This window comes from Petaurus breviceps, unplaced genomic scaffold (assembly GCF_028583685.1).
Source record: "Petaurus breviceps papuanus isolate PSGF00001 unplaced genomic scaffold, PetGlider_PUasm1.0 126, whole genome shotgun sequence".
Lineage (NCBI taxonomy): Eukaryota > Metazoa > Chordata > Mammalia > Diprotodontia > Petauridae > Petaurus > Petaurus breviceps.
The window spans coordinates 18787918-18801621 of NW_027185655.1; the positions used below are offsets into that span (position 1 = coordinate 18787918).

The 13704-nt window shown below is 38.0% G+C and overlaps 1 protein-coding gene across 2 annotated transcripts in view; it reads left to right on the top strand.

Moving 5' to 3' along the window:
• The first annotated feature begins 426 nt into the window (after positions 1–426).
• The window catches only part of LOC138165703 (protein phosphatase 3 catalytic subunit alpha-like), a 58250-nt gene continuing 44972 nt past the window's right edge, over positions 427–13704 (top strand). Inside the window, exons 1-3 of one of the 2 annotated variants that reach the window (XM_069093966.1) lie at positions 427–566; positions 697–897; positions 5307–5332. In XM_069093966.1, the coding sequence (XP_068950067.1) occupies positions 500–566; positions 697–897; positions 5307–5317 (279 nt within the window). In that variant the 5' untranslated portion in view covers positions 427–499 and the 3' untranslated portion in view covers positions 5318–5332. Of the gene's footprint in view, positions 567–696; positions 898–5306; positions 5333–13704 lie in introns of those variants that run through there. The other variant, XM_069093960.1, reaches the window with a different exon arrangement.

Consider the following 13704-nt stretch of genomic DNA (forward strand, 5'->3'; position numbering starts at 1 on the left):
CCATGGAAAGAGATTGAATGAAAAAAAAATATAGTTTCTGTGCTAGTCCTGAGATCTTAGGTAACTCACTCTTTGTGTCTGTTTCTTCATATGCAAAATTTTGGTGGGGGATGATGGGGGATCCTAAAGCAGACCAAGTTTGCTCTCAGAGCTCCATTCCCTTTAGTTAGGTCCTCTCCAGGTATTTCCCCTTCCTCTTCTTTCTCCTACCTTCCCAGGGACTTTGGTCTCTATTCTCTGCTGACATCTTCTCAGTCCTGGGGCACTAACTCTTATTTGTAGGTGTTAATGGGAAAGTATCCCGGCCGGTATTTACATTTCAAAGACAATGACTTAACTGAAAGCTTGATTGATGGCTGGTACTTGGCAAGCCAACTGCTCCACCTTTGCCTAGGGCTGGCCCTGGGTGGAGGTATTGAGAATGACTTCCTCCTGCCCAAATTAGGCGGAGTCAAAGGGAACAGCTTGTCACTGTGTCCCTTCTTTTGGCACATCAGTGATGGGCTGGAAGAATAAGAATTATAGATTTTCCTGCAATGACCTAACTCATGCCAACAGAATAGAAGGCAGGGAGCTTTGATAGATAACCTTTGATCTTAGTCTAAAATGTTGAGGCATTTATTTATTTTTGATGCTTTTTCTTGTAGGTTGGACATTAGGCTTTTGATGCTAAAGATCTTACCCTTTCTCTTTCAGCTGTCCCTTTTCCTCCAAGTCACCGGCTCACAGCAAAGGAAGTGTTTGATAACGATGGGAAACCTCGGGTGGATATCTTAAAGGCACATCTCATGAAAGAGGGACGGCTGGAAGAAAGTGTTGCTTTGAGAATAATAACAGAGGGTGCTTCAATTCTTCGACAGGAAAAAAATTTACTAGACATCGATGCTCCAGTCACAGGTAAATCCCACAGATGTAAGCCTGCCCACGACATATTCATGGCTTATGCATAAAATTCCAAAGAGAGGTCCCCTAAGGACTCTCTATACATTATAAAATGCTATTGATCTTATTATGACTTAGCTATTGCATTAACATTAACAGTGGCCTTGGGGGGTAAATGACATTTTAAGGATAAAATAACAATGTAGAAAAATTGTGGAACTATTATCATTAATTTTTTTGGTCATTTCATGTCTATAAAAATCATGCCATTGTTTTAGTAATATTCAAATTGTTGGAGTTGTTGCAGAAAGAAATTGTCTGAGAGAATATATGCATATAAACCTACGTATATGAGTGTGTATATTTATACACACGCACAGATATACATACATATGCATATATACACACATATCTATAAATCATTATAAAGGCTATTTGTTGTGTGAGAGAATCAATGGCCAAAGAAAATAATGGATGGATATTTGAACATCTCAGAGGCATAAGGGTCACTGTGAAGTGATCAATCATCCATGGATGTTAATTATCCACAGGATATGACTATTCCGTTGTTCTTTTTTTGAGGTAATTTGTGACAATCTATATGTCCATTTGAGAAGCAGCGTGGTAGGGGACAAAGAGCTACTCTTGAAGCTGTGATCTCAGCTCAAGCTCTACCCCTGACAGAGTGATGGTGTGGCCTCACAATGTCACTTAATATGTTGTTCTAAAGAGTCCTCTCAGACTATAAATTGTGGAGGAAGTGTTGACCTGCATTAATAGAAGGAGTTTTACCATTTGAGATTTCATTGTGCCAATGACATCAACGTGTCTAGTTCCTGCTTTTTAGAACCTTCCTTCCTCCACAAAAAATATGAAACTATGATTAGCAATATTTATTAGTATATGGAACCAAAGGGTGGCCAACATATGCTTTTGTTCCAAGACTTCTAGAGAAACTAAACTTCCTGATTGGCATGTTTAACACAGAAGAAACTATTTATTTTCTTTTATCTTTCTGATTGAGTAACCAAAATTTTGAGAAGTGAAATTTTGATGACATCTAAATGGAAAGAAAGTAACAGTCTCTAGGAGATTTTTGTCTGTAAGAATTCTCTTCATTGCTGAAACTAGATCTCTACGTTGGTTTATGTGACATAACTCAGTTCTGGTTCCCCATTTACTTCTCTGATCATTCCTTCTCAGTCTCATTTATTGGTTCCGTTTCTTACTGCCCAGTTCTTTCCTCTCTCTTCTTCAAATGAAATAACATTTATTTGTAAAGACCTTAGCACTGTGTCTGGTATATAAAAGGTGGTTAATAAATACTTGTTCCTCTGCCATTTTTCCCTCTCATCTTCTGTCTCTTTGTTCTCTTATTTGGCAATTTCATCCACTTCCATGACTTCAGTTATCACTTTTTTTTTTTTTCAGGCTGACTCTTTAATCTGTATTTCTAATCTCCCCAAGACCCAGTGCCACACTTCCAACTACTTGCTGTCCTTTTAACAGTGCCACCAACTCATTTTTTTTCCAAAAAAATGAAACATATCTTCCTCCAAATCTAACCTTTCTATTTCTGTAGATGATACTACCATGCTTTTAGCTAAATTGAAACTTTGGAATCATTTTTACTCATTCTCTCTTTGACCATCCCTAACCAATAAGCTTCCAGGTCTTTTTATTTTGGGCTTTGTTTTGTTTTACTATTGCAGTATCATTCAAAGCCATGCTTTATAGCCTCTCAGTCACCACCCTTCATCAATCCCTCATTATCTTTTGCTCAGACTGCTTTAAAAGCCTCCTAACTGGTTTCCCAACTTTAAATGGTTTCTCTTTTCAATTCTTCCTTTATATTACTGCCAAAGAAATCCTTAAAATTATATATACTTATGAAAATCTAATTGTTCATAATAACTATCAGTAACAATAATGATCATATTATGGACATGTGTGAATACCTTAAATAACTGCATAAATGTCAATTATTATTAATATGGATTCTTATTACCTATCAACTAAAATATAAATTGCTTTTTCTCCCTCATCTGGTTCTAATCAATTTTCCCAGCCTTATTTTCCATTGTTACCCTTCTCATCTTCTAGACTCCAGTCAGATATTTGACTGTTCCCTGGTTCTACCCTTCACTCTTCCCCTACAGCTCTGCCTACTGACATCATCTTAATCGTTCAGCCCCCACTTTAGATATCACCTTCTTTATGAATCCAGAGATCTTGGAACTAAACAGAACCTTAGAAATCACTTAGTCCTATTTCTTCTTTTTGGAGATTAGGAAAGTGACATGGAAAGAAGTTAAAAGAATCCCTTACTCAACATCTCACAGTAAAAAATAGATTTGAAATTTGAACCCAGATTAATCTGCTTGAAAGTCCAATGCTTATTGCAATGCTATAGTTGCCTCTTCTGAGAGTCCGCCCTTCCCCGCAACTGGCTTTGATTTCTCCTTTTTGAATCTCTGGCACTGTTTTATTTCATCTCTCCCATATACTTATTCATATTTTAGTCAACAAATTGAAACATTTATTAAGCATCTGCTATGTGCCCAGTATCACGCTAAGCCTGGGAATACAGAGAAAGGCAAAAGAAAGTATTTTGATGTATATTAGAATTATTAATGGACTTACATATTCTCTAAGACTGTAACTTTCTTCAAGGAAATTATTTTGTCTTATTCTTCTTTTGCATTTCTTTTCCATAATTGGGTGTTGCTCAGAGCAGGCCCTTTAAATCTCTGTTGTCTTAAATTAATTTGTCTTCCCTTTATATCCAAATATTCTTCTAGTAGAATCTAATGAAGCTGTTCCAGGGAGATGACTTTCTGTGAAGTTTCTGATACAACCCTGTGTGGCCTTGGGCAAGTCATTCAAGTTCTCTAGGCCTTAGTTTACTCATTTGTAAAATTAAGGCATTAGAGGCTTCTAAGAGCTTCTAAAATTTCTTCCAGCTCTAAATCAACATGTAGCAAATGTAGCCATTGATCTCCTTTTCCTAAGAAGAAAAAGATGATTTAAATTTCTTGAATGAAAGTTCCTTCAATCTTTTCTATAAATAGGAAGTGAAAGAAATGGTAGGTCAGGAAATGGCTATCATCTCTCTGAGTTTCAGTAACCTCATCCCCAAGGGAAGAGACCTGACAACATGATTTCAAAGGTGTCTTCCTGTCCTCAATTTGGTGAGTCTGTTACACAGCTAGGTAGCTCAGTGGATAAAACAATGACCTGTAAGTCAGGAAGACCTGAGTTCAGATCTAACCCCAGATACTTTACTAGCCCTGTGACCCTAAGCAAGTGATTTATTTCATCTCTCTCAGCCTTGGTTCTCTATCTGTAAAATGCAAATGATAATAGCACCAAGTTGCCAGAGGGGAAAAAAGTGAGGATTACATGGGGTGATATTTGCTAAACACTTTGAAAACTGTCAAGTGCTATATAGATGCTAGCTTTTGTTATTGTTATCATTATTATTAAAATGATATGCCATTATATAAAATCCCATTTGTAATGGTCAAATCACTGGAATCCTAGCTTCACCTGGTTCACAAAATCTGTGTTTAATTTCTTCATCTATATAGAAGAAGGCAGAAACATGAATTATTATAATCACCTCTATCCCATAAGGATGTTAGAATAATATGATGTTACAATTTATGAAGAAGGCTTTTAAATTTTTGTGAGAGAATTAAAAAAAACAACAAAAACTCAAGATCCTATTATGTACTATAACAGCAGTAAAATTGATTCTCAAATAGTGAAGACGCCTTGAGAATGCATGTAAATTCCTTGTTTTTTCCTCATGTAATATTACTTTTCAAAGAGAGTCTGTTGTGTGTAAAATAGATTTATACTTGGCTTAATAATCTTATCTGATAAAAGAAGTCAATGTAAATCTGTTTGGCAAGAGTTTCTCAATCTTTGCTGTTACCTTTTTCTTTTTAACTATCCAGACTTTATGTCCAATTCTAATTTTGTACATATTGACGTTTTGGTATTAGATAGTAAGATAGGGAGGCAAAGGACCCGTTACTTCATTAAGACAAAGAATTCCCAAATGAGGAAAGTACCTCTGCAAATGATGGACAGCCTGTAGTTTTTCAGCAACCTACCCAGGGTCACACAACAATCATGTAACCAAGGTCATTGGTTTTGAACCCTAATTTTCCATCTCTGAGGCCAGCTCTTAATCTATTTAATACCATGCCACAAGGTATCAATAATAAGTATAATAAGATAATAAAGGGCACATGTAAACTAAATGCTTAAATAGTTCACTAGGATTTGACAGCTAGATTATTCCTTATTTACTACTAGTGTTATATAACCACAAAATGTTGCATGTTAGAACCAGCAGGGCCTTAAAGACCATCTCTTCTGACCTCCCTTTTCCCTCTTTGTCCTTCATTCTCAAGGAGGACCATAACTTACAAGTGAATTGGATTGAAGTAAGGGAGGACTGGGCAAAGTCACAAGCCTCACTTTCTCCTAAAGTGCCATCTGGTTCCAGTGACAAGATCTAAATCAGGACAACTGGAGATGGCCCCACTTTCTTATAGAAGAAAATATAAGGCCTAGAGGGGTTAAATGACTTGCCCAAGTTCACACAAGCAATAAATTGAGCTATTATCTTTTTTTTTAATGTTCTGACTTAAAAGAACAAATATAGACTGTGCCTTTGGAAAACCATCACACTCAAACCCGGAGTAGAAAACACTTCCAGAGACACTGGACTAAAGTTTCTGTGTTGTTGTTCTGTTCTATGTTGTCTTTTCACTTCTCAAAAATAAAATCCTGTCATTCATAGAAAAAAAAATGTCTTATGGCAGGTTTCAGTTATACAGAGGTATACACAAATGTACAAAGGGACTGTAAGAAGTGGTGTCATGGTCAGCTAAGGACTAATGGAGTTCCTGATCCATGATTTCCCCTGTTATAAAACATAGATGTTGGCCCCTGCCTCATTTACAGATTTAAGGGTCTTCAGAACATCCTTAGGTAGCTTGTTCCACCCTCCAGTTGTGATGACAAATTTTGGGGTATGTTTTAGTTGGGATCCTCATTCAGCCAAGCATGTAATGCCAAGCAAAGGCAACTTCCAAGGTTCAGAATACCAGCATAGTAACTCTCCATTTTATTCAGTGACAAATTAAGGCAAAACATTCACAGAGCAGAGAAAATCAAAATACAGCATTCACCAAGTATAATTCAATAAATTTCCAAGTACTACTCCACCTCTGGGAAATACATTCCTTTAGTCAATCACAGAGTCTCTTCTCAAGTGGAGATTAAGATTAGTTTCCAATCATAAACAAAGTATATTCATTTGGTCAATCACAGAGCACAAAAAGTCAAGATTCCCACCCCAGGATCACAACTGAATTGCAATTATCAGTTAACACCAAGCACCTTCTCAAAAGGGGCAGTGAAGAGCACAAAGACCATCTACCCCTGAGCTACAGCAAGGTTAAGATATCATCACAGCATTTAATACCCAAAGAGAGGCCTTTTCTTCTTCTTGACCCAAGGCAAGTTTTCAGCAATCTCTATTTTTGGGGAGACAAAGATTGACAAGGCCACAAGATACATTGCCAGTGACCTCATCAATTCACTCTCCTACAGAACAGTCTCAGGACCCCTGAAAATATCAGCAAGATCCTCTTCCAGGATTTTTGTAAACATACAACAAGAAAACCCTTCTTCGGGACTTCTGAACCAACAGCAAGGTTCCATGACCTCTGCAACAACAGGACTGTCTTTCACCAGTGGACAAATCTGGCAAAACCATATCAAAACAGACAGACAGAGTACGAAAATCACAGCCATGTCTCCTCAGTCCTTGGCATCTCTGGGTGGCAGCTCTCAAAAGTCCTGGGCACCTCCAACTGGTCCTCAGCAATCCTCTCTCTCTCTCTCTGCCTCTAAGATTCTGCTTCCAAAAGTTCTTCTGCCTCTCCCTCTGCTCATACCTCTCTAAATCCATGGCACCAGCTCCTCCCAGTTCAGCCCTCTCCTTTCACATCACCAAGTCCATCCCACAACTGGGATTCAGAAGTTCTGGGTTTCAACACTCAACTGGAAAACTAAGCCAAAACAGGGGATCTTTAAATTCCATTACTATTATACCAGTGTAGCAAATCCCTCCATCTGCACAATTTGCAATACATCTCTAACTTATCTGCTAAATTTTAGAGAATTATCTGAGGCACATAGAGTTTAAGTGATTCATCCAGGTATTCAATTTTTTTTTCAGTTGTGTCTGACTCTTCTTGACCCCATCTGGGGCTTTCTTTCAAAGAATGCTAGAATCATTTGTCATTTCCTTCTCCGGCTCATTTTACAGCTGAGAAAACTGAGGCAGACAAGGTTAAGTGACTTGCCCAATGTCACACAACTAGTATCTGAATCCAGATTTGAACTCAGGTAGCTCCTAAGTGTGTCAAAGGCAGGCAGACTTTGAGCCCAGATCTTCAGGACTGTTTGTGCCCTAGCCCCAGTAGTTACATATGAAAAAAGAAAAAAAATGCATTGGAAATCAGATGCTGAATTAGGAAATAAACTTGCTGATTTTTACCCAGGAGTAACTAAGAAATCAGTGTAATGTAGAGTACGTGCACTGGAGATATAATCTAAAAAACAAAAACCTTTTTTTTTAAAATCACATCTACTGTTATTCTCAAGAAGGTCAGGACTCCAAGTAGCCCCAACTAGTTTTTATTATAATCCTCTTTATTTTTTTTCCTTTTCTGAGAGCCTGAGGATTGATGTAATAGTGGTTGAAAAGTGTGTTCATTGTCTCAGGGTCAAAACACCCCTTGATTTACTTCACGTATAAATTAGAGACTAATAGGGTAGAGACTCTACCCTATGAATGTCCTTCCAAAGTAGATTTTAACAAAAGATGACTGAAAACTTTTTTTATAATTTTTAGGATTTCTTCAGCTTACAAATTATTGTGCTGTATAGCTGTTTAATTTTGAATTTTTACTCTCTGGATACATATGACTCAGCAATGTAAAGCTTATTTAAAAAAATTAAAAATAGAATAAATATTTAATTTAAAAAAAATACAAAAAAAGCAAGCGAACAAGCCAGAAGTGTTGCTGGAACACATAAGTAGGAGAGTAGCATATGGTAGCCATGAGCTAACCTTCCCATTATAAACCCAGCATGGGTCAGAACTGTATCAATATGCCATAACAAGTTCAGAATGTCACTCCTCAAGAAGGAGAACTTGGCTGGGCTTCCCAAGATGATGATGAAGTGGTTGGAAAATAGAACACGGGTGGAAAGGTTATAGAAATGAGGATTATTTAATTTGAGTAGGAGATGACCTCCGGAAGGTTAATGTGGATTGATTTTTAATTGTCTTGGAGTTAGAAGCTTGTCTGACTGCTTTAGGCTCCCCCCATCAAGTGGTGTGTTAGGAGTTTAGGAGATTAGGCAGTTCCCCTGGATGGGGGGATGAACAGGTTGTGCTTTGGTGGAGTTCCAACATAGGCTTTCATTGATAAAGTACCATATACAGTTATCCCTTCCATATCCCACATTGGGGTTTCGATATATCATGGGTTGGCATAAGAAATTAAATGAGAATTTCTGGGGAATTTTGGGGAAGCCACAGATGACACAGAAAAAAAGTTTAGAAACTCAGAAATGCATAAAATATATGTATAGTATTATATAATATCAACATATTTTATCTTTTAATACTGTAATAATTCAGACTTCTTCTCTGGTAAGAAGGAAAGGGCCAAAAAATTTTTCATGGATTTTCTAGATCATGGAGGCACTGAACCCCTATCCCCCATGATGAGGAAGGGATAACTCTATAACATTTGAAAAAAAATGGAATGACATGTATGTTGACACAGTCTGGTAAAGGACTATTCAGCCTTACATGTATATTAGGAACACTGGCCACACATAAACTTAGAAAACTTTTTATAAATATTATCTATGTTTTAATGTATTTTTGTTTATTTGTGAAATATTTCCCAATTGCATTTTAATCTGGTTTGGGTTGCACTTGGCAGTGTTGTGGGTCATACATGGCCTACAGTTTGTATGTTTGATACTCCTGGCATAATATACATAGAGTTACCCTCCAAGCAAGAAAGACCTGGATGTAGTCCTTACTTTAACATATGCTAGCTATGGGTCCCTGAAGATGCCAAGCAATTTCTAGGTATTCTAGGCATCTTTCAAAGAAAAGGTGCCAACTCCCATATTTCAATAGTATGGGGAACTCCTGAGTAAAGAAGCTTCCTTTACTCAGGAGTTCCCCATACTATTGAAATCACCAATCCAGTTCCCAGCTTTCAGTCCCTATTCCCATATAGTACAAATTTGTATGCACATATTACACTTCTTTCCCCCCCCATGTGTTCTCTCTAAAATGACTAAAAATGTCATTCTCCAAGAATGTCCTTAGCAATGCCATTGATTGATCTTTTGGGGATAATTTCTTCAATTTATTAAATAACAGTGCTTCGTCTACATATGTTTATCTATTTATCTGTTTGCCGGTTGGTCTATCTATCTATTTATATCTATCTATCTATCTATCTATCTATCTATCTATCTATCATCATGTCTATCTTCTATAGCTATCTGTCCATTTGTCTGACTTTTTTGACTTTCTGTCTTGGTTTTATACAAAATTACAAAAAATTACAAAATAATAATGATAATAAATATCTAGGATTTATTTAGCACTTTACCATTTGCATAAGTGTTAAAGCTTTTATTCCTCAAAACAATTCCATGAAGTAGGTACTCTTATTATCCCCATTTTACATATGAGAAAACAAGCCAAGCAAGGTTGAGTGATTTGATCATGGTTGCCAGTTTGAACTCAGGTCTCCCTAACTAAAGGCTTTATTCACTCTACCACCTGGCTCATACCTCTCAATACCAGAGTTAATTGTTAGTTTATTTACTTCATCAAATATGAATTGAAAAGAGGACAAAAAACAATGAAAGATGCAAAAGAGTTAAAGAAGATTTTTCTAACCAATTCATTTCACCATCTAAGAAAATGGAGTTATCAGGGGTGGCTAGGTGGTGCAGTGAAGAGCACTGGCCCTGGAGTCAGGAGGACCTGAGCTGAAATCTGGCCTCAGACACTTAACACAAAAACTAGCCATGTGACCTTGGGCAAGTCACTTAACCCCAATTTCCCTCCAAAAAAAAATAAAAAGAAAATGGAGCTATCACTTGGATGGCAACAACACTGTAGTCCCAGATGTGTTTCCAGGAGAGGTAGCTACATCACTGAAGAGGAAAAAAGAAAACAAAACAATAACAACCAAGAAGAGCAGCCATACTAAATCAAGGGAACACAGACAGTGACATGACTCTGCAAGAGGAAACAATATCATGAGATGCTGAGGGATTGATTTTCAAGGTATCTGAAGGGGAGGGGAAGATATCGAAGGTATGGGGAAAATCTTGATCCTAATTACTGCTGAAACAAATTGCTTGAGAGAATGACAAGTATGGATTTATAGGCATTTCTTTGTCATATATATAAAACTTGTGCAAGAATATCTGATACATGGGCGGCCAGGTAGCACAGTGAGTAAGAGCACCGGCCCCAGAGTTGGGATGACCTGGGAGATCAAATCCAGCCTCAGACACTTAGCACCCATGCAGAAACACCTGGCCATGTAACCTTGAGAAAGTTACTTAATCCCAATTGCTTAGGGGCGGCTAGGTGGCTCAGTGAGTAAGAGCACTGGCTCCAGAGTCAGGATGACCTGGGGATCAAATCCAGGCTCAGATACTTAGCACCACACCCAGAAATAACTGGCTGTGTAACCTTGAGCAAGTTACTTAACCCCAATTGCTTAAAAAAAAAAAAAGAATAGCTGATACATGCATTGAGGGCATCCTTGAAGGAATTCAGAAGTCAATATTCCATTGGGAATATAAATTACAATTAGCTTTGCTACTGAGAGCATGTGATCTTCCACAATAAACTCCATCTTTACCATAATACAATTGATTGAAAGATGTAGAGTTAAAAAAAGAAAGATGTAGATTTCCAGATCTGCCTACTCTAACAGTTTGTTGAGCACAACAAAGCATTTGTTTCAGGAAAACAAGATGTTTCTGAAAAGACTCTCCTCTAACCAGATTTCTACCTGTCTCCAAGTCAGAACTTTAGGAATTTCCTCAAAAGATATGGACAGCAGAGCTAGCTTTATTCAAGAACTCTCTAATCCTGAGTCTCAAGTGGGATATCAGATAGGAAGATACATGTTTGGTAAAGGTTTTGGCCATTCTTGTGAAGGGGATCCAATACAAACGCCAAGCTAAAGAGATTTTCCGTGAAATGATCAGGAGTTCTATGTCTTTGTAGTTGATATTATGGTGTATACATCAAGACTCAGAACATTTGGGAACTTTTTGAGAACATTTTGAGCTTCTCCATAATCATGCACACACACACACGCACACACACACACACACACACACACAGAATTTGGCTGAAATAAATGGAAGAGGAATACCTATGGTCTAGTGATTAGTGATTAACAAACTAGTGGTCTCCCAAGTGGGGTCTGGGGGTTGCTGTGGGGCCATGGCCTGACCTCAAGGGAGCCATGTAGCAAGCTAATAATAGCTAATATTTATATAGCACCTACTACGTGACTGGCACTGTGCCTCATTTGAGCCTCATAACAACTAAGGGAAGTAGGTGCTATTATTATCCCCATATTATGGATGAGGAAACTGAGGCAGAGGTCAAGTGACTTGCCAAGAGTCATATAAGTAATAAGTATGTGAGGCCTCATTTGAACTCAGGTTTTTCTGATCCCAGCCACAATCCACTGTATCACCTATCATGGGAATTGTCTCAAACACAATCAAATCTATTCCTATATTCGAATACATCTTTTCTCATTCTCCTTCCTTCTGCTGTGTAAACTATGGGACTACCCCTTGATTCAGCCAAGCTTTGACCTCTTGAAGCCAGTGGAATCTACTGCTAGGTCCCCACAGCTGGAGCTACAGAGCTGTCATTGGGAAAATACTGCACACTCACCCAACATACCCAACCCTGTCTCCCAGTACCTCATTGCTTTGGCAGGCAGCGCCTTGGGAGACAGTGCATTCCTACATTGTGCCAGTGACTACAAGCTCCACGTTCACCCTATTCATGATTCATGACTTGGAGAAGATTTCAAATCTCATTATATTTTCTTTCCTACTGTCCCTCCAAGGATCTTGCTTATTAGAGAAGGGTAACCCAATCATTGCAGCCATCCAAGTTCACAACCTTGGTGGCATCTTCTATGCCTCACTGTTCTTCACCCTGCATATCCAATGAATTGACAGATTGTGTTGCTTCTACTTCTGCATCTCTCCTTTCCATTCCCTTCTCAGTACTCGAGTGGCCATTAGCTTAGTGCAGGCCTTTAGCCTCATAAATGTTTACAGTGAGCGGCTGTAATCAGGACACCATTGCCCGAGATTACTGTTGTTATTATTGTGGTTGCTGTTGAGTTGTTCGGTCATATCTGACTGTTTGTGACCAAGTCCATGGAGTTTTCTTGGCAAAGATACTAGAGTGATTGCCATTTCTTTCTCTAGATGGATTACAATCTGCATTACTAAAAGGAACCCTCTTACCATTCAGATTGGAGATCCCTTTGAGTATTTGAGCATTCCTAAAATGTCTTTCTTCAAGCAATTAATGCTGAAACATTCTAATAGAGTGAAAAATTGAAGCAGCTTTAAGGAGAGGTTACATCCCTTCTTTATAGAGGTGGGGGCAGGGAGAAAGAGAGAGACAGACACAGACAAAAAGAGAAAGAGAAAGTGATGAACTTGGGATGAATTTAAAGGTAGTTTTAATATTTAAGAATTTTTTCCTTCCACATTTCATTTTGGGATTAAGCGTAGTTTGTTGAACAGCAGCTCACCACTGGTATCTCCCCAGCAGACTTGAACGTATATCAGGAGACTATGCATGCTACCCCAGTTTTTCTGGGAATTTAAGGGAAAATGGGGGTGAGAAGTACGGGGCAATGTTGAAGGATTAGAGAACTCAGTGTTAGTCAGTTTACTTCATGAAGACAAGCAAGTTTTACTCAGAGAAGTCTTTGAAAGCAATAATAGGTTCTTTTTTTTTTTTTAAAGCAATTGGGGTTAAGTAATTTGCTCAAGTTTACACGGCCAGTTATTTCTGGGTGTGATGCTAAGTATCAGAGCCCGGATTTGATCCCAGGTCATCCTGCCTCTGGGGCTGGTGCTCTTACTCTCTGTGCTACCTGGCCGCCCCAGTAATAGGTTCTATTATAAAGGAGATGGAAGGCAGAAAAGAAAATAAGACAAGAACTATACCTCTATCTTTTGGAAAACTTTACCCCCTTAATTTTATTTATGGAAATGGAATTGAGGAAATATATGTGAGGGGCCAATATAGAATATGTAAACAGGGTATATGGATACGCTTTGTCTCCTTCTGTTTCTGTGTGCATATGCTTATATCCAGGCATCTGGACAAGTCTTGAACAGAACAGTAAGCAAGATAACCTTCTCAATCTGCTGAATACCTAGAGTCCCAGACAGGCAGGGACGATGGCCATTACTAACCAGATGTCTGATCCCCTTCCCATTCCTTTACATAAATTTTTAATCCCTATTGCTTGGCTGGTAAAATAGCTGAAAACCTAGTCTTAGTATCTCTAAATAAAAACCAATTTCTAGCCTTAAACCTATCCCAATCTCAGGATTGATCATTTAGGCTATAATCAGTTAAAAGAAATATTTATGTTGTTTTGACTATCATGTTATGCACTG